This window comes from Malassezia vespertilionis, chromosome 6 (genome assembly GCF_029542925.1).
Source record: "Malassezia vespertilionis chromosome 6, complete sequence".
Lineage (NCBI taxonomy): Eukaryota > Fungi > Basidiomycota > Malasseziomycetes > Malasseziales > Malasseziaceae > Malassezia > Malassezia vespertilionis.
The window spans coordinates 354,217-381,650 of record NC_079252.1 but is presented as its reverse complement, the minus strand read 5'-3'; the positions used below and the strand labels follow the sequence as shown (position 1 = coordinate 381,650).

Here is a 27,434-nt window from a genome sequence, read left to right as displayed (position 1 = left end):
CGCCTCACGGACCACCATGGCAATGCCCACGCGGCCAGCCGGCCCGGGCCCAGGTGCTCTATTTCAAGCGCAACGCCAACTTGCGCCAGGGGCACGCGTCAGGATTGGCGAGCACACCGTCACGATAGACAGATTCCTTTCGCAGGGTGGATTTGCACGTGTATACCTTGTCCTTGCTGATCGGGCGGTGCCGCTTCCCGGCCAAGCGACGTCGCGCGAGCTTGTCTTAAAGCACATGTGCGTGTGCACCGAGGAGGCATTGGCCAGTGTTAAGGCCGAGGTTGAGCTGCATCGCAAACTGCGCGGGCACAAGCCGATTGTGCACTTTATCGAGGCGAGTGCATCGACGTCTCCGACCGGGTGGGAGATTTTCATGCTGATGGAGTCGTGCAATGGCGGCGGCCTAATTGATTTTCTGAATACACGCCTGAAGAATAGGCTAGATGAGCGGGAGGTGCTTGGCATTTTCCAGGATATTTGCGAGGGCGTGAGCGTGCTGCATCATATGCAGCCGCGCATGGTACACCGCGACTTGAAGATTGAGAATATCTTGCTGAGTCATGCCGATCCGCCGATGTTTAAGCTGTGCGACTTTGGCTCGTGCATAGAAATCGTGTCGGATACAGTAGCCACTACAGGCGCAGAGATGCAGGCGTGCGAACGCGATCTGAACATGCACACCACGATGCAGTATCGCGCGCCGGAAATGGTCAACCTGCGTTTGCAACGCCCGATTAATGAAAAGGCAGATATCTGGGCACTGGGTGTGCTGCTCTACAAGCTTTGCTACTACACCACGCCGTTTGAGGCGCCGGGCGCTGGCGCGCCGGCGATCTTAGCCGCGCGCTACGAATTTCCCGCACACCCAGCCTACTCGAGCACGTTGCGCGACTTGATTGCGTCGATGCTCATGGAGGATTTGACGCAGCGCCCGACTGTGGATGCGCTCAAGGCGAGTGTGCATACGATGCTCGAGCAAGGCGTGCAATGTGCGCCGCGCGGCACAGACGCGCTGCGTGCAAAAGCTGGCGGTACAAGCGCCGTGCGCACACAAACACCGACACTTGCGCCCAGCAGCCCATGCGAGGTGCCGTCGATGGACAATGCAGAAGACGTCCAGAGGCGCTTTCCCGCCGTCGAAGACTTTGAACCGGTCCCAGCCCGGCGCTCTGTGCGCGATATTGCTGCGAGTATGTCCTGTGCCGAGCTGCCGGTACCCAAGCCTGCCATGCCTGCACGGAGCAACAGCGATCGAGTGCACCGCGCGCCGATGCCGCTGCTTGCGGACTCGAGCGAAGAGGAGACAGAGCCAGAGGACGTTGAGCCAATGTTTCATGTGCGGGCGCGGGGAATCCAGCATGTGCCTGGCCACGCCGAAACATCGTCGCCCGCATCCACACCAGCTCCTGCTGCAGACAAGCGCGCATTTGTGCGTGCACAGGTTGACGCGCCCCATAATGGCCTCGCCTGCTCAGACCGTGCCGCGTCTCTCGACACACTGCTGATGCAGGACGACACCATAGAAACTGCCAGCGCGCCGGAAAACGAACCCAGTTGTTCGGACGCCGCAAAAGACCACAGCGTTGACTCGGATACTGCGCTTGCTGCACAGGAAAAAGCGCTCGAAGCGCTACTCGAGCCTGGCATGCGCACGTCTCTGCAGCAAGAAACGCAGAAAGAGCCGATCGTAGGCGATCTGCTCGGCATCAAAGAGCTATCCCTCACAGAAGCTGCAAAGCGTGCGCCTGCATGGGAAGAAAACGATACCAACCGGGACCCTCTGCCAAAACCGAGCGCGGTGCGTGTGAACAGTGCAAAACGCTCGTCCACATGGGACCTCGCGTCGAAGCCACCGCCGCCAAAACCCAAGCCTAAACAGTACGTCGACGCTGCCACCTCCCCTGGACTCTCGCCCCGTGTTCTGAGCGCCGACCCTGTAGAAAAAGAGCCATTTTCGCCGCCAGCAGCCGTGGCGTCACCACGAGGCGACGCCACGCCCTCCTCAAAAAGCCCACCCGCTGCAACGCATGCAGTGCACGCCTTACTGAGCCAACGCCAGGGCCAAGTGCGCCTGACGAAACGGCCGGCGCAAGATGCAACGCCGAAGCCATGGGAAAAAGAAGCTGCTGCTCGTGCACGTCTCCAGCACGGCATGGCTGCTGCACAGCCAGAGACAAGTGCATCGCCCGAGCCGCAGGAATCGTTTCAAGGAGTGGGCGCGCTAATCCATCAATGGCAATCGCGACACTAGACTATGGGCATTTACGATAGGGAAGAAAAGAGTGCAGGGAACATCTTGGCGACGATAAATTGGTCTTGAATTTCGTCAATGACGAGTGCTGTGAGTACCAATCCAACCGCAGTCGGCGTAGTAAACACAATATAAGAGATAAAGATGGTGCCGCTGATGAGGTACTCCACGTTGCTGTTTGGGTCCCCACGCTGGGACGAAATTTGAGCGAGGGTCAGTGCTGGCGGCGAGCCAATGACCAGGCATGCACACGCGATAAAAATCGGGTCGTCAACGACACCCTCGCGCATGACAATGCACACGTAAGTAAGGATCGGAAGCATAATGAGCGGAGTCAGTATCATGCGCGCCAAAACAGCGGCGAGAATTGTGCGCCAGGAGTAGTCAGGAATGTGCGAGACGCGCTGCTCGCCCTCCTCTTCCAGCTGGACCGCCTGTTCACGCTCGCCGACAAAGTAAGCGCCAAGCACGAGCACAGTTAGCGGAATACTGCAGCTGCCGAGCTCCTCAATGGCGCTCACGACGGGCTTCATCTGGACAATAAAGTGCTGCAGCGGCGGGATGAGCGCAACAATAAAACTAAGCAGCGCGGTCCACAGCGGCACAGTCATGAACTCGATCACGGTATGGTATGGCTTCACCACCCCATTCGCCCAAACCTTGTGCCATAGCGAGACTCTGGGCTCTTGCACGAGCGGCGTAGCCGCACTGCGATTTTCGTGCTCGAAGGCCGAGTCAGATGCCATGCTAGCGCGGTCAGCAAGTGCGAGGCGGTGGCGTGCATCAATCAGAAAGTCAGTCACATCGTCACGGCCACTAGCGTGATGTGAGTACGGCCGCGGCGGCTGGTCGACCGTGACGTTGCCTAGCAACGTGGCGCCGACGCTCCAGCGCTGCACTGTGCCCAAGGTCGAAAACAGCACCAGGTAGGTGAGCGCGCGGCCCAGCATGTCATTCGGGCTATCGTTGTCAATACCATTGCGAATCCAGTGCAGGCGGGGCACCGTAATGACCAGCGACTGGATCAGCGCGATGGGCAACGTATTCGAGTTGGGCGTAATTGCACCTGGTGTGAGCAACACACCGACGTACACGCCAAAACAAAGTTGCGCTGTCCAGGGGGAATGCGCAACACACGCGACATGACAAATGCCGCAAACGCTGAGACCAGGGTGACAGCGACGAAACCGAACGGGACAATGGCCAGCTCCGTGAGGCGCTCGGGATTCAGGGAAAACGCGACTTTGGAAAAGAGCAGCGCGGGGGTAAGAAGCGAGACATTGAGCTGACGTCAGATGTGGCACACCATACCTTGTTCATTTTCTGTGGTCAGCAAAAGCGCAACGCACCGCTTGTGTCTTCTTGTTCAGAATGCCGCGCGACGCAAGTACATAGCCGGCAACGCACATGATCACAACTTGAAGAATCGCACCAAGTGTCACTTGCATAAGCTTAAATATGGCGGACATGGCAGGTAGTGCAAGCAGGTACGGCAGCGCGCCGCGCAGCGCGACGCTCTGGCCAAGAATCGCAGACATCATGGCACTGACAGGGCTGGAGCGCTGTGCGCCTCCACTAGAAATTATGTCATCACCGTCACAGTGCGCTACGGATTGGGCTTGGCTAGGTGTTGGGTGTGGTTAGGTTTTGGGTGTGGCGCGCGCAGCACGCAGCCTTTTGGCACGGTGCAGTGCACGCTGACGCTTCCGGCGTCCGGCACCGCGTTCTGTGGTGAGCACATACGCTCGACGTACTCGATCCTAAAATTTTGACTTTGCCATTGTTTTCCTCGATGCGCTTCCGTGACGCGGTTAGCAGTTTATCCACGCGGCGCTCCTTGGCCTTATCGCGCTTCTTGAGCGCTTCGGTAAGATGCGTGCGGAGCATCGGCAAGTATGTTGCTTGGAATGCAAGTATTTCGGACGGGGGGATCTGGCATGAGCGCTGCGTAACACGTACCACAACACTGACTTTCGTCTTGCCCGTACTCTTGCCATCAGTAGCGCGAAAGAGCACGGCGCATGTGTCTGCTTTCGCTGTTTGGGTATCGTTGTCTGCGTGAGCAAACGGCATACGTACATCGCTTCGACGTCACATACACCGAATGGCGTGTTGACGCATCCTTAAACAATGCCTCAAGGCGCGTGAGGAACTAACGTAAGTATGCGCGCAATTTACCTCCTCCGCACTAACGCGCATCGTCGAGAGAGTCTGGAAGACGCAGCGGCACGTCGACTATATCACGTGATGCACACCTGTGTTCGCGCTGCGTTTCTCTTCGCCGCACGATGCAGGGGTGGCAGGTGGACTTTGACGATGAGTGGGAGGAAATGCCCGTGGAGCGTGTGTCCAGCGCGGACGGATCAGAGCTTGACTTTGACTCTGACGAAGCGCCGCTGCATTCGCGCGCGATTCCCAGTAAAGACAAGGTACGTGGCGTGCAGAAACAAGTAGCACGCCGCGGCCAAGTCCGTGGTACGGGCGCGTCCGCAGTGAGCGCAATGTCCAACACCACCGGCGCGCACCTTGATGTATTTGATGCACGCGGTTATGATTGGCGGACGAAACCACAGGAGGAGGAGGAGGAGGAAAGCAATGCAGAAAAAAGTGTGGGGTATACACAGCTACGTTTGGACGAGGACGAAGAGGAGGAAGAACTGCATGCGGCAACAGAATACCTATTTCAAGAGGATCTTGCGCGCTTAGGTGAGGCGGGTGAGGATCCAAGCGCCGCGCCGATCTCGCAGCTTGCCATGACCAAGCGACTTTTGTCAGACACACAGAAAATTGCATACGCTGGCCTAGCGAGCCTCGTCGGCCACCAGATTGTACAGGATACGGAGCTTTTGGAGCTGAGAAGCAAACGGCCTGCATCGAAGAATGCCAGTGAATGGCTGCTTCGGGTCATGGTGCGTCTGTACCAGCATTTGGACATTGATCCTCGCGAACAAACCATGATTGACTCGTTGGCGCAGCATGGCATTTTTCCGTCTGACATTGCCCCAAGTTTGGTTGCTACACAGACCATTCCGAATCCAGGCTACATTTCCGAGTCGGAGCCGGACGCGGGCGATATTGGGCTGCAAAAAAAGACACCGACGCGGCCGCCCTCGCCCGAGCGGCCAGCGTCTCCTGCCGAGAAGCAGGCGACGGAGCCACCAGTGACACCCAAGGCCAGCACTGTACGCACCTCGCTTCCGCACCGCACTCCCTCCAATACGCAACCCGGGCATCAGACGCACCGTCTTGTCACAGACCCCAATACAGCCGCGCAAATGGTTGAGCGCGAAGCAGCAGCGGAACATGCAAGCTCGCCATTTCATCCCACGTCACCACGTGCTCCGTTGCAAGATACCCCGCGCAAGCAGACGCTCGACGGCGTCACCACCGAGATCAGCGCCACGGTAAAAACCATCACACTGGATATCCGATGGACTGTATTATGCGATCTCTTCCTTGTACTTATCGCTGATAGTGTCTATGATGCGCGTTCGCGTGTCATGCTTGAGCGTGTATCGGAATCATTGGGCCTTACATGGATGGACCTGACCAAATTTGAGAAACGCATCACGGACGCTTTGGAGATTGAGGAGGATGTGCAAAAGCTCAACGACAAGGATATTTCCAAACGACGCGACCTAGCCTCGCACCGCAAGCGCATGATGATGATGGGACTTGCTACTGTGAGCGGTGGGCTGGTGATTGGCCTTTCTGCGGGATTGCTTGCGCCTGTGATTGGCGCAGGGATTGGTACGGCGCTTGGCACCGTGGGAATCAGCGGCGCCTCTGCATTCTTCAGTAGTGTTGGCGGCGCAGCTGCAATTACCACGACGGGTACGCTTGGCGGTGCGACGATTGGCGGCCGTGGTATGAGCAGGCGAATGCGGAGCGTGAAAACGTTTGAATTTCGTCCTCTGCACAACCACAAGCGCGTGAACTGCATCGTAACCATTCCTGGTTTCCTCCGAGGGCCGGAAGACGACCCAACGTTGCCATACAGCGTGATTGATCCCGTGATGGGCGACGTTTTTAGTGTGATGTGGGAGCCTGATATGATGCGCGATATGGGAAATGCCATGTCGATTCTGTGGAACGAGACACTGATTCAAGGCGTCCAGCAGTTCCTTGCCGCGACGGTCGCCGGGGCCATGTTCAGTGCTCTTGCATGGCCTTTGTGGCTTACCAAGCTTGGCTACATCATCGACAATCCCTGGTCGAACGCAATTGAGCGCGCGCGCGGCGCAGGTTTGATTCTCGCCGACTCGTTGATGAACCGGCAGCTTGGCGTTCGGCCTGTGACGCTTGTGGGGTACAGTTTGGGCGCGCGTATTATTTTCTATGCACTGCGCGAGCTTGCACAACGGCAGGCTTATGGGATTGTGCAGAATGTGTACTTGCTTGGCGCACCGGTCTCTGCACGCGAGGCAGAGTGGCAGCTGGTGCGTACGGCAGTGTCGGGGCGCTTTGTGAATGCTTTTTCGCGCTCCGACTGGCTGCTGGCGTACCTGCACCGTGCCGCATCAGGAGGCATTCAAAGCATTGCAGGCCTTCACCCTATAAAGTACGCTTGCAATGTCGAGAATGTGGACGTGACGCATATTGTGCCGGGCCATTTGGCGTACCGTGCGCTGATTCCGCTCGTGCTTGGCGAGCTGGGCTTCAAGACTACTGCAGACTACTTTGACGAGCCCGAGACACTCGAGCATATTCAGGAGCGCGAGGTCTTGTTTGAAATGGAGCAGGAGGCCGAGGCGGAACGTGCGCGGCCAAAAAGTTCGTGGGCGTCCTTCTTTAAAAAGATGGAGCCTGGGCGGTCGTCTTACGATGCGACCGCTGCAAAATTGCATGAGGCGCTTCAAGGGATGAGTGCGGCGGTGGAGGAGGACGACGCGCTGCCACCGCGCGAAGAGGCTGCCAAGGATGCAAGTAACGAAAATACGGAGCATGGCCCACCACCATCCATGGATACAAAAACGTTGCCAGCTACGCCGAATAGAGATGCAAAGGAGGGGGCGGTGGACGTTGAATCAAGTGCGGCGCAAAACTATACCGGTCCCGCGCAAGAGGACGTTGATTCAAGAGTAGCACTCGAGGACAGCGGTGCGGCACTAAACGATCCTGTCCCAAGCGCTGCCAACGCAGACCCCGAAAACCAGCTTGCAGACAAATCACCGCCGTCACCGCCGTCACCGCCGTACGACAATGCACTCTTTATTGCGGGACAAGGCGAGAATTATGGACTTTCTTCTGAAGAGGCACAACAGCTTGCCGCACAATTTGCAGGCCTCACTGCCGACACCGCGCCAGGCACGCCCAAGGCCGCCGCGCTGGAAAATCCATGGGACTAGCCACGTGGTAGTTTACAGCGCATAGGCCACTTGTCACCCCATTTCGTGCCTTGTTTCCAAGATCGCAATGACCTTTCACTTGCCTGGCATTTTGCACAAGCGCCGTAGCACAAATCAGGCTCCTGGAAATGGCAAAGTTATGATGGGATAGTACGTCGTAGATGCGCTTACCTATGCTTCCCAAATTGGTCGATCTACCAGCGCGGCTACAAGCCAAGCGATGTGCCGGTCGAGCAGCTGACCCACATCCTCTATGCATTTGCCAATATCGACCCAGACACAGGCACTGTGTTCCTTTCTGACAAATGGGCCGATCAAGAGATCAAGTACGGCGGCGATACGGACCAAGGCCCTGACCAACTCTACGGGAATTTGAAACAGGTTTTGCTGTACAAGCAGCAGCATCGCCACCTCAAGACACTGCTTTCCATTGGTGGTTGGTCGTACTCGAGCAACTTCAAGTGCCTAAGCGATGCGACAAAGCGCGCGCGTTTTGCCGAGTCTGCAGTCCGGCTGCTTGCCGACTATGGATTCGACGGCTTGGACGTGGACTGGGAATACCCTGAATCCAAGGACCAAGCGCGAATCTACGTAGCGCTGCTCAAGGAGGTTCGGCACGGACTTGATGCATACGGTGCACATACCACACCCGACCATCCGCATTATCTCCTGACCATTGCCGCCCCGTGCTCGCCGGCAAAATACAGGATTCTCGACATCAAAGCGATGGACGCGTACTTGGACTACTGGAACCTGATGGCCTACGATTTTTCCGGCTCGTGGGACTCGGCGGCGAATCACCAGGCAAATTTGTACGGTACGCCATTGTCCTGTGCGGCGTCTGTCAAGTACTACGCCAGCAATGGCACGCATAACAGCAAGTTGGTGCTCGGTGCGCCCGCATACGGACGTGGATTCGACGGCACCCAAGGGCCTGGACACTCCTTTACTAGTATTCCACCTGGATCACTGGAACATGGTGTATTTGCCTACTGGGAACTGCCCATCCAAGGCGCCAAGGAGCACTACGACAAGAAAGCAGGCGCTGCCTGGTCGTACGACTCGGCCAATGCCCAGCTCATCTCGTACGACTCGCCCAGTGCGGCCAAAGCAAAGGTCGAGTACATTGCCGAGAAAGGGCTTGCAGGCGCTATGCTGTGGGAGCTTGCAGGCGACCAGCCTGCAACGAACCCGCGCTCTCTCGTCAGCGTCTATACACACCAACTCGGCAATTTGGACACGAGTGAGAACCATGTCCAGTACCCTTCGAGCGCATTTGCCAACGTACGCAATGGTCTCTAGTTATTCTTCGCTTTTCTCCGTATCTTTTGCAAAAATAGGTTTCGGCTGCGTCTTGGCGTACACAGAAGTCCACCGCGGGTCTTTTTCTGCCTTTTCCGCGTATTTCAGCAATGCCTCCCGCGGATCTTCTATGCGCAATTTGCCTCCGTCTTCCATAAGGCCCTGGACGATGTGCTGCTGTGCTGCGACTCCAATACGGCCGCCACGGCCATGGCCATCCAGAGGACGTTCGGGGCGCGGCCCGGGCACGTATGGCCGCTTCTTTGGCCGCACTTCCTCAAACTCATTCTCTTCCTCTTCCGGAATAAAGATGGGGATATCGCGTGCAATCCCATCTTTGAGATCGATGCCAAAAGGATTGGACTTATCGCGCGCGCGTTTCGCAACGCCAAGCGTCGCACCAAGCTGCGATGCTTCGGGATCATAGAATACAAGGATGGCGCCGTCGCGTGTCGATGCAAGCACTTGGTTGATCCGCGGCTGCCATGCAACACGGACAATGCTTGAATCTGCCGCGTGATGCACATGCTGGACAGATAGATCAGCAGCGTCAAACACCGCTAATTGTCCAAAGCTGCTCGCTAGGCTGTCTTCGTCGGATGACGCGTTCGGCACCGCTGCTGTGCCGGCAAGCAGCTGCTTTCCATCTGGAGAATAGACGAGGTTTGCTTGGTCGTCGCCACTTGGAACATCATCACGCGACGCCAGCGGCTGCCGCATACTGCGCAGATCCCATAGTTTCACGCTATCCTTCGCGCGCGTCGCTGCAAAACGGCTATCGGGCGATACGGCAATGCTCGAGGTCCAAGTGCCCGGCGCGCATGCATGCTCGACTGTGGCATGGGGGCGGGCGAAACTGCTGCTTGTGGACCACAGGTACAGTGCACCGTCCAGGCCTGCGGCAAGAATTATGCGTGCGTCGGGGGTATACGTCGCCGTGGTGACCTTGGTTTTTGTGCCGCGCACTTTGGAGCGCACGACGAGCACCGATTTCTGGCTTTCTTCGCGCTCGGCGTCCCAAATGCGCACGGTGCTATCTGTGCCTGCCGTTAGAAAGGTATAAGCATCGGTTGGATGCCACATTCCCGCGGACATTTCGCTTACGTGCCCCGTAGTATGTTTCATATCGCGCATGTACACATCGCCTTTGCGGTACGTGGCAATCTGGTCGCCTTGGAAGTCGTACACACGCGGCTGTGTGGTCGCATTAACACAAAGCAAATTACGCGATACAGGCGAAAAATCCAAGGCCACGACGGGGTAGTTTTCTGCCGGTTCAAACATGCGAAAAGGACGGAAGGCGCTGGTCATGCCACCAAAGTCCCACAGCCGCACTTGATAATCGTGCGCGCCGGATGCAATCCTTGTGCCGGACACGTCAATCGCTAGCGCTGACACAGTCTTGGCATGATCACGTAGTGCCACACGCTCCGCAAGCGGAAGTCCTGCAAACTCAGCAGTCCTGCCACCGTTCGGATCGTGCGTTGGCTTGGGCGACGGCGATTTTTCAGGTACGGGCTCCTCGTCCTGCGTCTCTGTGGGCAAATACTCGCGCTCAGAGTCGGAATCGGAGTCAGATAGAGAAACTGCGTCCGTAGCTTGCGCGCCAAAGCCCGTAGGCAGCATCGACCGCAGCGTTGCTTCGTCCATGGCGGAAAATGGTTAAGTGGAGGCAGCGGCGCACGGTCTTGAGGACGCAACGGCCAGCGCTTGCCGCCATGTCTTTGCAAACGCCGCCGTACACGCTCAATCAGGATGCGGGGCACGTATATGTACACATTGACTGCAATGGTGCTCAGGTACGTTTTTGTAGTGTGCTGACCTCTGTCAAAATTTGCGCGGATCGCAGCAGACGCAACGACGTTTGGGTGCTTTGTCGAGCCGTTCTATCTTCCGTACGTGCGCGATACGCTGACACAAGGCTTGCATTTCCCCTTGGAGTTGAGCGTATGGAATGCACTATTGCATTGGATGTCTCTGGAAAGGAGCAGACTGTTCATTACGATGCACAAAGCCGCATGCTGCACGTCACGCTGAACAAGACCGAGCATGTCGAGTTTGCCAACTTGGCTGCACTGCAGCCGCAGCTCTTGTCCGAGCAGGAGATGGAGCATATGGAAAAGGAGTCCATTGAAAAAGATCAAGCAATGCAGCTCACCTACTCCGTCGGCCTTTTGCAAACGCACTCAATCCCAGCGGCACAAGCGTACGAAGCGGCGGTAGCATCAGGGCGTGTGCCATACATCGAGGTTCTGCGTCCTGGAGACATACCCTCCTGCAAACGTACACATATCGCCGAGCAGCACGAATGCGAAAAGTGGGATGAAGGCATGTATTTGGACGCGACGGTCGACCCTGACGGACTTGTCGCCGAGCTGATCGCACTCCCGATGCATATCCCGACGCTTGGGACAGCGCCGAAGCGTAACAGCGTGCCCCTATGCGCGTCCAGGCTTGCTTTGCCGATGCTGCTGCAAGTCGTGTTTGCATACCTATATGAGATGCGCATCGCCGCAGGCGACCCATCCACCGAATCAGCATGGACGATCTGCAAACTATCGCGGTCTTTAGCTGCATGGACTGATCCGGATCCATCTATGGAGCAAACCTTCCGCGCAATTTTCCGCCGTGCGCTCACATTTCCATTGTACCGCACAAAAGCGCTGGCTACCAAAGTATGCGAGGATGCCGTACAGCTTTTGTCTGCATCGCCTCGCGAACGCCTGCTTGGGATGCTCACAGAGATAAATGCCATTTTTGCGCTTGCGTTGGACGGCGCAGGGAGCGCTGAGGTAATGCAGACGGTGCTCTACGTAGTATGGGAGACTTGGCTAGCGCCGCTACAGCAGTACATTGCATTCAAGGCGGATACGCCAGCGTTTGCAATTATGCGCGATGCATTCACAGCCATGCAATCGCCCACACCAGCATTCCTTGTCGCCGTCGGCGAGCCGGGTGGTTGGGATCTCACCGTGCTCGACGCAGCAGCACAGGAAGCGCAGTCCGAAATGGAGGGCCAATTTGTCTAGTGGAGGTTCCTTCTTCCTGATGCACTCGGACTGTCGTCCAGCGAGTCCTCGGAAACGTGCATTGCATGCGGACGATGAAGGGCGTGCAGTGCAGCGAAAGCGCGGAGAGTCGAGTATCGAGTATGTTGTAGAGTACCAACGCAATATCCAGCGCGCAACTGCGCTTGTATGTCCTGAAATGCGCGTCGATGGCATGCACGTTGTATGCCTCGTTGAAGACGGCCAGCGCATCAGCGTCACGTTCGAATGCATCTCAGCGACCCAGCGCACATCCATACGCTTCTTCACAGAGTGGCCACTAATTCCTGGGCGGTACGAAGGCGAGGCGCAAGAGCAAGTGTTTGTCATTGTACTGCAGGCGCGGCCTGCGCAGATGCTGGCCACTGCAGACACGGTCCTTCGCACACCATGGACCCATTGCGCGCTGCAGGGTGCGGCGATTACGGAGCTGCAGTGTATAGCATGTGGCACGCCGTGCGCCGCGTTTTCTAATGCGGCGTCGCTGCGTGCGCTGCCTTCGGAAAATTGGGAAGAGTTGGTAGACGCGTGGATGTGCCACGGCGACCAAAAGCTGAATACGAGCGTCACGAAAGGACGCGAAGGCGTGGATCCCATGCGGATTCCTGCGCCGGAAGAACTATGGATTTCGAGCCTTTTGCTCAAGCTGGCGAGCACACAGCTGACGGCGAGCACAATTGTCTCGCCTTGCAAGAGCATTGGACCTTGGGAGGTACGTACAGGCGCATGTCAGGGACCAGCAGAAGGCCAGCGTTGGGACACTACCACGGCAAGCGGTCTTTAATAGGCTTGCTGCAGCGCATTCGCGTTCTGGCTGATACTACGGGTCCAATAGCAACACATCAACTGATACGCCGTCTCTTGCCGAGCGCCAGCGTGGGACGGCCACTGTAGGATGGACACTAACTACAGGGCGAGGAATACTTAGTTGGGTGCACGCAATGCCAAGCAGTCTTGGGCGGCGCTATGGCAGACCGTGCAGCGTGTGCGGTGCATTTCTTACAGCTCAGCGTACGCTCCTCGCTGCCTTTGCCGAGCCAATACTTTGGCCAGGTTCTCGCAAATTACTTGGTCGAGCAGGCAGGGCGACACGCCGTACATCAATTTTACCTCGCGCCGATGAATGCGCCAAATTCGCCCGGCCTGCTCCTGTGGCTCTTCCAGCCGTTGCTCGAAATCTACACGGAAGGATGCGCATTGTATGCATGCAAGATTCTGTACTATACCACGCACACCGCACCGCATGTGCCTGCAATGCAACTGTACCTTCCACAAGCACATTGCAGCCTGCTTCAATCTATGCTGGAGCGCAGCACCGCAATGTATCCCACGGCGCGCAAAGCGCTCGCAGAATGGCGCGTTGGATGGCTCGCACGTGGGACACTTTCATCAACGTAGTACAGTAACTAAATACGCTTTACCTTGGGCTTGCCAGGAACAATGAGTTCTCCTTCCACGGCACGCGCTTCGACGCCAATGCGGGGAAGAAAGTTTTGATAGCGGATCGGATCCCGCAATTTCAAGTAGCGCAGGATGCGCGCGCGCTGATGAATCAGGATTGTCATCGAGCGCCGATTGCTATTGTCGTGTCGCGCGTCACGCAGGTGCTCAGCCAGGTTGCGAATACGGTATGTAAGTACGGCGGCCTGCACTTCAGGCGAGCCCGTGTTCGGCCCACGACCGTCGTCGCGCGCGCCGAAATGCGCAATGATGCGCCGCGTATTTTCCACTTGAATTCCTTTTCCGCTTGCATTGCGCAGATCCAGTATCCGCGCAAGCGTGGAAACATTCTGCTGCTGCTCCAACTCGTAATGCGCAAGCTCTTCAGCAAGTTTCGCGGCGCCTTCTTCAGCGGCGATGTGAATACTCGACGCGTCCAAGACACGGTCCTCGGCCATGACACGGGGCAGCGACTGGAAGAGCATTTTTCGGTTGGAAGAAGTCAAGCCAAAATTCATCCGGCGCGGCCCGCCAAACTGACTCGCCTCAGCATCCACTTTTGCATCGTCGGGGTGGGATGCAGGCGCTACAGGCACCAGTTTACCGCGGCGATCTTCTGTAAAGCCCCATACCTCTTCCTTGGATAAAATAAGCTTTGCAAGCTCGGACTGTTTCCAATATTCATACCCTTCATCGTTCAGCTGGTGCGCCAAAACTGGGTCTGGCTTTGTCATTTCGAATAGGCGCTCTTTGACGTCGCGCTGCGCCACGTTCGCTGTCCGACGCAAGCGTGACGCGCGCCGCCGCTTGCTCTCCAGTGCAAATGCAGACGCATGAAATGGAGCTGTCTGTACAAGTGCTACGCTGCATACGGGTGGCTGCAGGCGCCCAGCACCGACAGCTACACGAAACATGGTCAAGCGCCGCTGCAAAGCAAGCCGCAGCTTGTGTCGCATCACGTGATACTGTGCAAATGCGCACGCACGGCTTCTTCGGTCCTTTGATCAAAAATGCTAAGAGTAGGTGAACTGTTTTGGGCAAGACTGACGGCAGCTCCGAGCCACACCCTATCGCATCTCGCAGCGGCTAGGGTGCCAAGGGGGCCTTTGGCCCTCGTCGGGGACGAGATTAAAACTGCAGTGGTATAGGAATCTGGGCTGAGGTTCGCCGATGAAAACCCAGAGCCAAAAAAATTGCAGGACATGCGAGGTTCTAGATAGAGAGGATAGTGTTGAAACGGTCAATGTGCAACAAGAAAATAGTTGTGATTGCGTAGCGGTGCGTGTTGTAGCGCACCGCTACAATTTCACGAAAATACGGCGGTGGCATCATGGTAGCCACCGCTGCTCCCAGCGGGTATGCCAACAGCATTGTCATCTGTCAGCACTGCAGCATGTAGCATTTCATCACTTTCCTCATCCGCAGTGATTTTCAGCAATCGAGCCTACCCAGCCAATGCATCGCCACACGTGGGCCTCCAAATTTTTGACATGCACTCTTTCCCCGCGTCCGCCATCCATGAAATTGTAGGTGTGGTTGCATAATCTAACTACAGTGCCCGGTACCTGGAGGAGAACGAGGTAGATGAATGGCGCAAGGCGTACATTAACTACCGCGGGCTCAAGAAACTCATCAAGCGGGTCGACGAACATTACCAGCGGCGCAAGGATAACCTGCCTGAGCCGGACGTAGGCGCACAACGGAGCCGCACAAAACAGTTGTTCTGGCGCGGTACGGCAATCTTTCCGCATACGAATGATGTTCCTAACTATGGGGGTACAGACAATGGGATACCACCTGTGAGCCTCAAAGGCACGGGCCTTACTCTTGCCGGCACTCATGACCGTGAGGCGCTTCAGGACGCCCATCATCACATTTCCAGTCCCATCGACCTCGCACCGATAACGCGAGATGAAGAGGCGGGGGGTTCCAGTCTTCCCCAAGCGTGTGCGAGCGGCGCAAAGCCATTCAGCCCGGATTATGCAAGCTTGCCGTCCTCGCAAGTCCCCGAGTGGGTCATTCCCGACCGCGGGAAGCTGAGCGACAAGAACGTCGACGAGATAATAGGAAAGCATTTTGATGAGCAGGAACGAAATTTCTTCTTGGCATTGGATCATGAGGTGGCAAACATTGTACAGTTTTATGAAGCGCGCGAGAGAGAGGCAATCGACCGCCTTTCTACAGTCGTAGTGCAACTTGGAGACCTTGCCGAGCACCGTCGCGAGTACAAAGCGCACGAGCACGGCGATCAGCATGCGTTTCCATGGCCTTTTCCCCGGCGTGGCTACAGAAATGCGCCGGGCGCAGCGGAGGAGGAGGGTCAGCCGGAAGATTTGGGCGACCAGCGGCGTGCCAAGGCGATGGAGCATGTACAACAACTCAAGATTGAGCATCTGTATACAGAAGACAATGATTTGGCGAACGCACCGGATTTGCACTCGATCAATTACAAAGTTGCGAAGCGGAAACTGCGTGCGGCGCTGATTGAGAACCACCGCGGCCTGGAAATCCTGAACAACTACCGCATTCTTAACCGCACAGGGTTCATCAAGATTTTGAAAAAATTTGACAAGACCTTGGGCGTGACGATTTTGCAACCCTACTATACCCAGCGTGTGATGAATACGCCGCTGGTCTTTTCGGACGTGATCCCGAAAATGCTGGATGCCGTTGTCGAGTTATATGCTTCGTACTTTGCACACGGAGACAAGAAACGTGCACGCCAAGCATTGTACCTCCATTCCGCCGCTTCGCAAGATACACTCGATAAGCGCAAGCTAGACGGTCGCGTCGCATTTGTCACGGGCGTTTTCCTGGGCGTGTCGCTCTGTGCAATCATTGAAGGGCTCCGTGCAGCAATGGATCCCAGAACACAGGAGCTGCTGCCAGTCTGGCCTAATTTGCTGCAGCTATATGGTGCAGAGTTTATCCCCACACTCTTCGCACTCTTATTTGGGTTTAATTTGATCGGATGGCGCTCTGCGCGGATCAACGCCTTGTTCATCTTTGAGTGGGATGCAGGGAATGCACTTAGCCCTTTGCAGTACTTTCAGTTCCCTGCATTCTTCCTCATGCTCCTCTCCATCTTTTTCTGGATCTCATTTTCGAACCCAACTGCGAGTGCGATCACGGCCACGTCCTGGCCGCTGATTTGGCTCGTAATTGTACTGGTCTTGTTGCTAAATCCCTTGCCGATCATGCACCTTTCCGGTCGTCTCTGGTTCATGTACTCGATGTTGCGCGTATTGAGTGGCGGCATCTTTTCCCGTGTCGAGTTCCGCGACTTCTTTTTGGGCGACGAGTTGAACAGCGTCTTGTACAGCATCAGCAACCTTTACCTGATGGGCTGCGAATACAATCGCCATTTTAGTGTACCAGACACGTGCTCCACAACGAAATCCTACTGGGTTCCTGTGCTTGGCTCTATCCCACCCTTTCTGCGTTTACTGCAATGTTTCCGGCGTTATCGCGACAGTGACTACGCTGTGCGAATTCATTTGCTAAACGCTGGCAAGTACGCTTCTTCTATTTTGAATGCGTTTTTCTTTTTCAAGTACCGGCACAATGGCATGACTGGCGTGGAGAACAAGGCGCTGTGGATTACTTTTGCCACGATCAATGCCCTTTCTACTTCATCGTGGGACTTGACAATGGACTGGAATTTGCTTCGGCCAAATGCCAAATATCCACTCTTGCGGTCAGACCTTGCGTATGCAGATATATGGCCTGTGTACTACTTTGCTATGATTACAAACGTCATGATCCGGTTTGTTTGGGTCATCTTCTTGTTTGGCGGGCCTGCAAGTATTCCGCTCCGCTCGTTTATTGCCGCACTGTTGGAAATGCTGCGCCGATGGCAGTGGAACTTTATTCGGTTGGAGAACGAGCATCTAGGCAATGCCGACTCGTTCAAGATTATACGCAATCGTACGTCCCAATTTTGCTAACGTTAGTCCCGCTTCCGTATCCTGTGAGTACAACGCAGTCTACTCGACAGAAATTGTCCGACGACGACGACGACGACGACGACGTCAGCAGCATGTTTTCTTTTCACTTTGTGTCGAAACGACCGCCGAAGGATGAGCAGCAGCATTATGAAGAGACGACTGTAATGCTCGCCCGCACAGAGGACGAATTGAAAAAGGCGCGGCGCCAAAATTCGAGGGAGGTGCACGAGACGGCGGATCCTGGTACTTGATACATATTCACAATCTACTGCTCCGACGCCTGCAGTTGCTGCTCCAGCCGTCTTCTATGGGCCTGCGCTTCTGCCTCGGCCACAGAAAGGGAAAGAATGGGGAAGTCGTTGTGGTGCTCCGATGGCTGGAGCAGTTCCATTAGCATAAATGCCAAATTCAGTCCCACATCGTTTAGAATTTGAGCGCAATTCATGGTGATTTCTTTGGCTTCTTTGACCACGTCAGGGTCCTGGTCCACCCCGTAGACCTGCCTTCGGAAGGTCTCTCCGTACGACCTTACCTGATCAGACGCCCACTGAACAAACCCAGACGCCATCTTGTAGTCTTTAAATGCAGTCATATACCAGTCGCCCGTGTTTTTGATGAGCGTAAAATAGAGCATGGCAAGCTCGGAAATATAGAGACTCACGTCCCCTTCGTACTTGATCTGCCGCGTGCGGCGGCGCAAGAGCTCAGATCGCGCTGAAAGAAGAAGGTCGCGCGCTTCGCGACCTTTGTCGAGGCGCAGCAAGAGGTTGGCGTCGCGGACCATGATAGACTTGCACTGGTATGGTGACCCCAGCTCGGCACTAATTGCACCGACCAATTCGTTCGCACAAACGTTGAAGTTTTCGACCAGGAGGTACAACGGCCCCTCGGAAACGGGGCGGTTCGCGAGGCGCTTTTTCCCATCCTCGATCAAGCTTACAGCTGCTTCCCATTCGCGCAGGGCAATGTGCACGGCCAAGTCGTCAATCACTGTGTTAAGCCACGGGCCAAGTGTCTGCATATCCGCGTCCGTTTTCTTTGCCGAGACGTCTTCCGGAAGGCCGAGTGCGTCGGAAATAGATCCTTCTCCGATGCGCTTCACCGAGTCTCTAGACTTCCGCTCGAGCTTCATCTTGTTCGCCAAATCTTCGCCCACACGTCGGAACGCATTCAGGAGCGTGCGCTTTTCCTGCACTTGTTCTGTGCGGTACACATACACTTCCTTGCCGCGCTTGATTTTCAAAGCATTTTTTAAATCCTTGGTATCTTTCAAGTCCACGACAACAATTTCAGAGAGCCCAAAAGCACGCTCCGCAACGAGATGGACCTGACTGCCGTAATGTTTTCTGCGCTGGACCGCAATCAAGAGCAGACTATCGAGCAGAAAAAGAGCCACTGCCTGTTTTGGCTTGTACGTCGCAGCATTCAGCTCGATAAACTGGCTTGTTTCCGCAATCAAGTGCCGGTTCGGCGCGTACGGCACAAATTTTTGGGAGCCTTCAATGTTTTCCCACAAAGCAGCGATCTGCGCCTTGTATATTTGCTCCAAATCAACGAGGCTGCTGCGGTTCCCTTTCAGCGATCCAATACCAAATTCACGCAGCGGATCTTCAATCTTGAGCTGCTGCGGCAGCTGCTTCCACTCGGACAACAAGTCTTTGAACTCGAGCATATCGTTCTCGAGTGTTGCAATTTCCTTGCTAATAGTAATAAATTCGGCATAGTTTTTAAATACTTGCGTCTTGAGCTGCTTTTGCGTTTCGTCCTGAATCCTGGACAAAGACTCGTTCACACCACGTAGGCCAGATTCGCTCTGCTGCTGCAACTGCGTGGATACGACTGGGGTCAGTTGGATGGAGACATACAAGTGCGCGCATCAAAATCCTCCTTAGCAAACGTGTTGGCATCCAGTTCTGGTCCTTTGCCAAATGTCTCCCACGTAGCCGATACCTGTGTTGGGGTTGTTATTGCCATGGGCATAGTGTCGCCATCGGCATGGGCTACCGTAGGACTGCCGAAGTAGGATAGCGCTGGCGCAGCGCTAGATACTCCATTTGCTTCATGCTCCTCCTCTTCTGTTACACCCGTCATCGGTGTAAGCATCGGAAGGCCACTACCATACCCAGCACCGACTTGGCTTGACGCGTAGCGCACCGACAAACGATTACGCACTTTGTCTTCGCCTTCGGCATCGCCCGCGTGCCTTCGAGCGATACGAGACGCCAGTGTGGACGGTTGAACAGGCGTTTGTGCACCCACAGCCTGCCCGTCCTGGGCATAGAGCGTCACGGGACGCGACCGCAATGACCGCGACATGGCGACAAGAGCAAACGACGTTGGGCGGGAGAACTGTTTATGTAAGCTTGCGCATGGGCCGTCGCAATTTGCTCCGATCCTTTGGCATGCCGCCGTGGAATGATGCGCTGGTTACGCGCCAGGCGACCACACATACTACTGCAAGTGATGTGAGTGACGCAGCAAATACATGGCTTAGTGCGGAAGTCAAGTATGAGGAGAAGCGATGGGCGGAGCAGTCGGAAAAAGGTATGTATGCATGTCACTGACCCCAGCATTGCAAACCGACCCAGAGTTTCTGCGATACCAAGCTGGTGTTGAGCGTGCACTTGCTCGCTTTGAGAGTGTGAGCGAGTGGGCAGACTTTATCTCGTTCCTCTTGCGCTTGCTCAAGGCTCTGCAAGCCATGCCGAAATTCAACGCTATTCCACACAAGCTCATTGTCGCCAAACGTCTCTCGCAGTGCTTGAACCCTGCGTTGCCATCCGGTGTGCATACGCGCGCATTGGATGTATACGAGTACATTTTTAGCGTTATTGGCGTGGACGGGTTGCGGCGTGATTTGCCGGTGTGGTCGCCCGGGCTCCTGCCATTTTTCCAAAATGCGGCCACCTCTGTGCGCCCAGCATTGCTGACCGTATTTAACAAGTATTATATCCCTTTGCATATGGATCTACGCCCTCTCACACGTGCATTGCTGCTTGCCTTGCTGCCATGTTTGGAAGACGAGTCGAGCGAGTCGTTTGACCGCGTCGAATCGCTGCTGCACCAAATCGCAAACTCGGTCGGGCAGGCATTTTTCTTGCAAACCATGTGGATTGCTCAGATCTCCACGCCGTCAATCCGACTAAGTGCATTGCACTACCTAGCCCGATACATGCCTAAACTGCGTGTCTTGTCGCAAGAGGAACACGAGCAAAGCTTGGACACGGACCTTGACGATACAACCCAGGAGACGGAGGACATTGACTTTGCGCAAGGTGTATCGCTCACAGCCCTGAACCCCGGTCTGCTAGCGCGTGCGTTTTCACATACCTTGGGCGATGATTCTCTCTTGGTGCGCCGCAACGCACTGGATTTCTTGGTACAGCATTTTCCTTTATCTTCCGTCCCATTTGCGGAGGAAATTGAGAGTGCGGACCGTGTGTTACTAATGGATGCTGCGATCGGCGCTGTGCTACGTCGCGATATCAGCCTCAACAGGCGGCTCTACGCGTGGCTGTTGGGGGCGGACGAGGCGGAAGACAAGCAGCAGGCGTATTTTGCAAAGCACGCTTTGCAGCTCGTGAAGACTGCACTGTTGCGCGGAATGCATGCATACGACACTGATCCTGTCATGCTGCAACGACCCTACCGCATTTTTGTCTCCTTTTTGGACAAGAGTGCGCTCGGGCAGCCGCTATTGCGCGCCATGGCCCTTGATGTGTTTTATGCGCTGTTGCATAATAATGATTTGCGCGAGAACCATGACCTTTATCCCACCGCACAAACGCTATTCGAAGCCGTGGACACCTACATTCTGTACCAGCAGCTCTTTTCAGCGATGCGGGCCGAGCTCGAGCACAGACCCAATGCTGTGGTCGAGCAGCATGGATCGGCAGTGCAGTTACTGGATCGTATGCTGCATACGTTTGGGCTACACGACGAAGAAACAAGGACGGTGCATCTTCCCATCCTCTACCTTGCCTTGGCTGAGATCTTGCGTCAAGGCTTAGCGAAAAAGAGTATCATGCAAGACAAGGCAATGGACATACTGCGTCTTTTCGACGTGATCCATTCCAATTTGGATCCACACGCATTTGTACAGTCGGGAGCAAATAACGATGCAGCATTGGGCGCTGCTGCTACGGCTGTTTATGAAGAAGGTCATGCATTGGAAGCTGCATCGACACTGCAATCTCGCCGCCAATGTACGGCATTGGTGCGCGCGTTGATGGACGTGGGACTGCACAATGCCCCAGCGATGGAGCAAGACGCCATTTCTGTGCAGTGCTTTTTACTCGTGCTCCGCATTCTCCACAGCTTGGACGCTGCGCGTGCGGAAGCCTACGTGGACCTTGCCAATAACACGCTCGAAGCAGAATCGCTCGACGATACGCTGGACGTGGCGGGGTGGAACAAGTCCGTATTCGAGTACCTCGCAAATCCCCCCACTTTTGAAGCATACGCATTACTGCTTGGCATTGCTTTGCACATGACAAACAGCGCATTGATACCTGGCAAGTTTACATTTGCAAACGCTGCAGATTTCGAGGCCATATTTCACCCATTGCTCACGGCGCTTCAACCAGAGCACTGTGCGAATCATGTCGAAGCAGCAGAACTGTATTGGGTGCTTAAAGAACAAGTCCCAAGCGATTTTGCCACGGACATTCTCTGTGCACAACTTTCTGATCCAAACACACGCGCGCAGACAATGTCCGTCGTTGGCACGCTTTGGCAACGCAGCAACAAAATGACGCGGGCGAAGCAACTCGCGCGGCCCTTGTTTTTAATTCTCGACGCGCTGTGCTCAAAGGATCGACAGGAACGCAATGCTGGCTTTACATGGCTACGCATCTATTTAGGCTCCTTCGACACGCTACTTGTCATGCTCATGGACAAGGTGATGGAGACCAAAGCTAAGAGAAACTCTACTACGATTGCCATGGCGAGCCAGGAAGTTGTCGTGTACAGGTATGAAGCACCATTCGACCAGGATTTGCTCAACTACTACCTGGCTATTGTATCTGCCTTGTTTGCAGAAGGGAAGCAGCAAATCTTCGACGCCACTCGAAAGATTCCGTATGAAGCAAAGGGCGAGAATGGAAAAGGAACTTTTATTGCCTCGTCGGGCTCATTCCTCGACGTGCTCAAAGATGTTTTGTTTTTTCTTCTGCACGCTGCACACCCCAAGGAACAAGTCTTGTGGTACCCAGCCAATGCAGCGACACAATGCATCGCATTGGATCTCTTTCATTACCTGATCCTCTATGGACAGCAGGACCCTACGTGGCTTTCCAACATACAAGCTAAGCTGATTGATGTCATGCTTGTGGTAATGCATCGGCAGGATGAAAGCGCGCAAATCGCTGCGCTTTCAACGCTCCTTGAAGCTGTTCAGACCCGCTGCGCCAGCGCCCAATCCGGTGGGGTGTTGGACGACGAGACCAGTGCTCTCTTTGCTGAGATTGTGCGGCGCGGCGTTACCAGTGCACCGAGCTGCACTACATTCCTTGTATGGATTGACTTTGCCCACAACATGCTGTCATACACGCGCGAAGCAGTGAATGAATTCATTCTTCCCCTCTGTGTGGCATTGTGCGACTTACTTTCCCACTCCCTAACGGCATTGGTGAAAACGACATTGGCCTTTTCCACAAAAGCAAGCTCGGAAGTGCAGCGGATTCCTTCTACAGAACAGGAAATCGTGCATATGGTGCGTCTCCTGGAGCATGCGCTGCACCAGGCCATGTCGAGTCGGCACATGGTGGATTTGGAGCGTGCTTTGGATACAGAACCCGCCCAGTCCCTTGGTTTGCTTGGCAATATCTCCAGTGTTTTTGCCTCAGATTCTCCCACGCCCAGTGTCAGCAGCATGCAAACAAACACGCCCATTCACCCCGTTTTGCGTACCACCGCACTTGCTATTCAAACGTTGGAGTATGCCTGGACTAGCGGTCGAGGACCCAAGCCCCGCCTGCATTTTCCAGACGCGCATGCACAAACCACGTTGACTCTGCGCCAACTTTATCGACTGCGCATGGCTTCCGTCACCGAGGCCGTGGTTGCCAACTGGTGGAAACGATCGTGGGATGCACAGGAGCCTGTGTCGTCTATTGTCATGAGCGAGACAATAGCACTACTCGAGTGCCTTGCAGAGAGCCCACAAGTGATTGTGTCGTCGCTGTGCGACATCATTACCATGCACGTTTCACCCAGTGGGAGCGACCGAAAACGTGGCACAGGCGGAGCTGTGCTGGTCAGTGACGCAGTCTTGTTCCGCTTTTTGGAGATGTTTTTGCAGTCCAGGGATGGCGAGACAGTCGTGCATATTTGGCCGGTGCTAGCGCTCCTTGCCAAGAATGTGATGACGACCAATGCAGCGAACAAAAATTTAATGTACCACACATTGCGCATCGTAACCTCTGCTGCTGTGACCCTTTCGCTGACACGCGCATTCGAAGAACGACGCACTAAACGCGATATTCAAGACACATTTGTACGGGTGTGTGAAATGGTGGTTTCGCTCTACTCACGGGCGTTGGATGTGACTTCGTCACTGCACAGGGGCAAAGACAGCGAAGCGTGCTCGACCCACGGTGCGGACGATATCTCTGCCGATCCGTCGGCAGTGCCGTTGTCGACTACTGTCGTCTCATTTTTTGCGGCTACGGCTGTCCCGGCGCTCGCTACCTTGGCCATTGACCTAGACAAAACTGCTGCATTGTGCACAAGCCTGGTCTATTACATCGTCACGCCGAGCCTCCGTGCACGCGCACGAACGCTGGAAATTCCAGATCTTGTCTTGGATCTGCTTAAAAGCATAACGCGCGTTCCTGGAACGTTGAAGACATGGCGCTCTCTCGTCGTGGACGTTTTTTACGATGCGAAATTTTTCTCGCTCGCTCCACAAGAGGGCGAGCAATGGACTGCTATTTTTACTGCACTGTATACAGTGGACCGCGAACGGCTAGAAGATGTGATTTCGCGTATTGCCAACGCGCCATCTGCGAATCTTTTCGTGAGCCGCGAAAATGACTTGATTGCACGCATTACAGGTATCCGTCGGCTATCTTATTCGATCTACGCTGGGGAAAAGAATGCGTATTTGGCCCAGCTCCCCTTGATGCAAGAGAAAGTCGTGGATATCTTGCGCTCGAATGCACCCGATTTGGTGCAGGCAGAAATATATTTGTGTATGCGCGTGCTTTTGTGCCGCTTTTCTTCGCAGCACTTGGTTGGATTTTGGCCCATTATCCTCACGGAACTGCTGCGTATTTTTGGCAATGCGAGGACGGAACTGCTTGGGGACAATTCGGATGCGTTGTTGTTGCTATTCAGCGTATCGAAATTGGTGGATTATCTGTTAACACTGCAAACAGAGGATTTCCAGGTGCACCAGTGGCTATTGATCACGGATACGCCAGACGCAGTGAATCCCTTGCCAGGTTGGATGGCAGACTCATTGCTGGACTGCATTGGGAAGCTGGCAGCTAAGACGCGCAGATTGTCTGCCCAGCATTATCGTACATCCAACACCAGTTCGTTGTGTCGGCCCATGCTGCAAATGTCGCGTGCTGAATCTATCGAGGTGCTGGAGCCATTTTTCCTCAACGCATCGGCTGTATTTTACGATAACCAGTATTGTCGGACACAGGTTGATTGGGAGAATATTGACCAAGGTCTCCTTCGTGATCTATTTGAGCCTATAGTACCCAAGCTGTGAGGAACGAGATGTAGCGTACAGACAATGTGGAGAAGCTTAGTTCGCACCAAAGCGCGCAATTGAGCCAATTTCCATCGAATAGGTGCGAATAAATATTACAACCTTTACACCCAATACACAAATGTAAAAAAAGTGACCAGCACGGGGCTCGAACCCGCAACCTCCTGATGATCTCAGTTCTTTCAAACTTTCGTAGTCAGACACACTACCAATTGTGCTAACCGGCCAAGAGTTACAAACGATTTATATGCTTCGCTATAAAAACCCTTGGACGCGTAGGCTTTGTTGCGCGAAACAAACCATTTATTAGACGCTATGGTTTAGGCAGTTCAAAAATCGTCGCATTGCCCACTGACCATTTGGCATGGTTGTGGATGACATTTTTGCGCTTCTGGAAATAATCGGATTCGCCCATGGTCCCGTACACCCATTCTGGCGCGGTGGCCTCCTGCGGACCGAGATGGAACCATTGCGGCCGGTAGGTCTCACCAGCATCTTCCATAGCCTTTCGTCTTTCACGCTGCCTGTCCTCGAGTGTTTGCTTCAGCGACTCTGCTGCGTCAATGTCGCCATCTTCCATAGCACGCTGATCCGGACGCAGACGCGAGTCTGTTGGAGGTATCGCGTCCTTAATATCGTCAGTGATTTGGTTCAGGGACATGGCAAAGTAAGTGAATCCATAGTAGACCGCTGGGTTAGGAGGCATGTTTGCAGCCTCCCAGAGCACCTTGAGGTGATCCTTATCAATTTGTTGAGCCACTTGTTCGTCCCACTTGCCCTTTAGCGTCGCCGTCTCGGTTCCGTTAGCATCGTAAACAATGCCAGTAATGTGGTTGCGCGAAGCGGCGCCACCAAACATGCTGCTCTCCTTGAACTGGACAGCGAGACGCTCATTCGTCTTCACATTGGTAATGACCATCTCACCCACATGCTCTAAGTACTTATTCCCCGCGAGAAGGTTGCGCATAAACGAGCTTGGTTTGGAAATGGTGTATACATCACCGGTATCCAGCTCAACGACCGTTGTACCCTCGGCAATTAGTTCGAGCGATTTCCCCCAGAACTTGTTCTTCACCGTTCCAGACGCAGACACCTTCCAGCCTTTGCCAAAAGCGTAGCTCGCAACGATCGGCGGACGGTGCACGACCTTTTCAGCAACGAAATGAAGGCGTCGATCTGCACGGACGCATTCGTACGTCTCGCCAAGCAAAGGATTGAACGGCTTGCGGCTCGAGCGATGGGCCGTCGAGGCATAACCACTGATCGCCCAGGCACCGACCTGCAAGATCCTGTCTGTGCCATTGTCGGCCTGCGCGGCAAGCTCCAAAAGCTCAGGAGCGTACTCGTACTCTTCTGCGGCAGCTTGCAAGAGCGAGAGGGGACAGTTGAACGACACAGGGAAAGATATCGTAGAAAGGTCCTTACCGACGTTCTTCTTGAGCATGGAGAACAGCGATACCTCTTCGCCGACAATGGGCGAAGGAAGCTCGCGGCGATAGGTCACATTCTTGGCAGTATTGACGATCTCGTCCTCTTCGTTATCGCTCTCGTCATCATCGTCTTCGTCTTCGTCTTCGATAGCACCACGCACACCATGCCCATGGTCCTCTTCAATTTGGTACTCGACGCCGTCGTAGTCAAAGTCAAAGTCGCCGTTGTCGTTGGCGTCGAAAAAGTCGGCATCCTCGGGGGTAGATGCCGAGGCAACTGCGAGACCCGCGGCGGAAACAGTACCACCTCCAAAAGCAAGCCCAGACATGGGCGTTCCAGACCGCGAGACAGACGAGTCGCCAGAGCGGATCTGCCTTTGCAACGTATGATGGATCACACTGTGTTCACCCTGGATCTGTTTCAGAGCAGTAATCACACCGGCTATTTGCGGAGACGGTGACATCGATTGCACGCCAGAAAGAGTGTCGGAGCTAGAACGCAGCAGGTCGTCAGAGCGTTCCAGGCACTGCATCGCCGACTTGAAATCCATCGGCGATTGCTCCGCCGCTGACCACGGATGTAAGAAAGTGCGTAATTTTGAGCGCCACGTCTCAAAATCGGCGTCATTCAGCATTTTCAAATGGAACACATTCGATCCGCTATCGACATGGACTGTGCCGTGCCTTTTGTCCGAGCTAACACTCGCGTGAGGAACGTCAATAGCACCGCGAAAAGGGCGGTCAGGCTCGGCAGCATATGCAAGCGTTCCATCTTTGTAAAGAACTAGCCAGCGCCTGGCATAGCCCTGAATCTTCTTCTTCTTCTTCTTTAAAACCCAACCGGAGTGCAGCAGCTTTGCCTTGCTCGGTTCGTTCATTTTCGTTGGGAGAGAGAGAGCTGTGGGAGAGGAAAGGCCCCACCGGCCCCGCGTTTTTGCTGACTAAA

General features: G+C 54.9%; 12 protein-coding genes and 1 non-coding gene across 13 annotated transcripts; 7 read left to right on the top strand and 6 right to left on the bottom strand.

The window, feature by feature from the left end:
* Nucleotides 1-16: 16 nt before the first annotated feature.
* On the top strand, nt 17-2,251 carry AKL1 (non-specific serine/threonine protein kinase; the record flags this gene model as incomplete). Its single annotated transcript, XM_056207895.1, has 1 exon — nt 17-2,251. One exon carries the CDS (start codon nt 17-19, stop codon nt 2,249-2,251), a length of 2,235 nt encoding a protein of 744 aa, XP_056063870.1.
* An 11-nt stretch (nt 2,252-2,262) lies between these two features.
* Nucleotides 2,263-4,324, bottom strand: MVES1_003078 (uncharacterized protein; the record flags this gene model as incomplete). Its single annotated transcript, XM_056207894.1, has 5 exons — nt 2,263-3,317; nt 3,344-3,536; nt 3,563-3,574; nt 3,601-3,821; nt 4,006-4,324. The coding sequence occupies 5 exons, from the start codon at nt 4,322-4,324 to the stop codon at nt 2,263-2,265; spliced, it is 1,800 nt and encodes a 599-aa protein (XP_056063869.1).
* A 215-nt stretch (nt 4,325-4,539) lies between these two features.
* Nucleotides 4,540-7,599, top strand: MVES1_003077 (uncharacterized protein; the record flags this gene model as incomplete). Its single annotated transcript, XM_056207893.1, has 1 exon — nt 4,540-7,599. One exon carries the CDS (start codon nt 4,540-4,542, stop codon nt 7,597-7,599), a length of 3,060 nt encoding a protein of 1,019 aa, XP_056063868.1.
* A 173-nt stretch (nt 7,600-7,772) lies between these two features.
* MVES1_003076 (uncharacterized protein) lies at nt 7,773-8,901 on the top strand (the record flags this gene model as incomplete). The annotated part of the gene is given in 2 exon segments (XM_056207892.1): nt 7,773-7,787; nt 7,801-8,901. 2 exon segments carry the CDS (start codon nt 7,773-7,775, stop codon nt 8,899-8,901), a joined length of 1,116 nt encoding a protein of 371 aa, XP_056063867.1.
* MVES1_003075 (uncharacterized protein) lies at nt 8,902-10,551 on the bottom strand (the record flags this gene model as incomplete). Its single annotated transcript, XM_056207891.1, has 1 exon — nt 8,902-10,551. One exon carries the CDS (start codon nt 10,549-10,551, stop codon nt 8,902-8,904), a length of 1,650 nt encoding a protein of 549 aa, XP_056063866.1.
* A 68-nt stretch (nt 10,552-10,619) lies between these two features.
* On the top strand, nt 10,620-11,930 carry MVES1_003074 (uncharacterized protein; the record flags this gene model as incomplete). The annotated part of the gene is made up of 3 exons (XM_056207890.1): nt 10,620-10,692; nt 10,751-10,796; nt 10,823-11,930. 3 exons carry the CDS (start codon nt 10,620-10,622, stop codon nt 11,928-11,930), a joined length of 1,227 nt encoding a protein of 408 aa, XP_056063865.1.
* A 19-nt stretch (nt 11,931-11,949) lies between these two features.
* MVES1_003073 (HECT-type E3 ubiquitin transferase) lies at nt 11,950-12,766 on the top strand (the record flags this gene model as incomplete). The annotated part of the gene is made up of 2 exons (XM_056207889.1): nt 11,950-12,660; nt 12,692-12,766. The coding sequence occupies 2 exons, from the start codon at nt 11,950-11,952 to the stop codon at nt 12,764-12,766; spliced, it is 786 nt and encodes a 261-aa protein (XP_056063864.1).
* Nucleotides 12,767-13,354: 588 nt separating this feature from the next.
* MVES1_003072 (uncharacterized protein) lies at nt 13,355-14,302 on the bottom strand (the record flags this gene model as incomplete). The annotated part of the gene is made up of 1 exon (XM_056207888.1): nt 13,355-14,302. The coding sequence occupies one exon, from the start codon at nt 14,300-14,302 to the stop codon at nt 13,355-13,357; it is 948 nt and encodes a 315-aa protein (XP_056063863.1).
* Nucleotides 14,303-14,906: 604 nt separating this feature from the next.
* On the top strand, nt 14,907-17,335 carry SYG1 (Xenotropic and polytropic retrovirus receptor 1; the record flags this gene model as incomplete). Its single annotated transcript, XM_056207887.1, has 2 exons — nt 14,907-14,914; nt 14,944-17,335. The coding sequence occupies 2 exons, from the start codon at nt 14,907-14,909 to the stop codon at nt 17,333-17,335; spliced, it is 2,400 nt and encodes a 799-aa protein (XP_056063862.1).
* Nucleotides 17,336-17,600: 265 nt separating this feature from the next.
* Nucleotides 17,601-19,651, bottom strand: EXO84 (exocyst complex component exo84; the record flags this gene model as incomplete). Its single annotated transcript, XM_056207886.1, has 2 exons — nt 17,601-19,174; nt 19,201-19,651. The coding sequence occupies 2 exons, from the start codon at nt 19,649-19,651 to the stop codon at nt 17,601-17,603; spliced, it is 2,025 nt and encodes a 674-aa protein (XP_056063861.1).
* An 86-nt stretch (nt 19,652-19,737) lies between these two features.
* MVES1_003069 (uncharacterized protein) lies at nt 19,738-25,058 on the top strand (the record flags this gene model as incomplete). The annotated part of the gene is made up of 2 exons (XM_056207885.1): nt 19,738-19,879; nt 19,906-25,058. The coding sequence occupies 2 exons, from the start codon at nt 19,738-19,740 to the stop codon at nt 25,056-25,058; spliced, it is 5,295 nt and encodes a 1,764-aa protein (XP_056063860.1).
* A 133-nt stretch (nt 25,059-25,191) lies between these two features.
* On the bottom strand, nt 25,192-25,285 carry MVES1_003068. Its single transcript has one exon. It is a non-coding gene; the product is annotated as a tRNA-Arg (tRNA).
* Nucleotides 25,286-25,371: 86 nt separating this feature from the next.
* Nucleotides 25,372-27,366, bottom strand: OSH3 (Oxysterol-binding protein 3; the record flags this gene model as incomplete). The annotated part of the gene is made up of 1 exon (XM_056207884.1): nt 25,372-27,366. One exon carries the CDS (start codon nt 27,364-27,366, stop codon nt 25,372-25,374), a length of 1,995 nt encoding a protein of 664 aa, XP_056063859.1.
* Nucleotides 27,367-27,434: the final 68 nt, after the last annotated feature.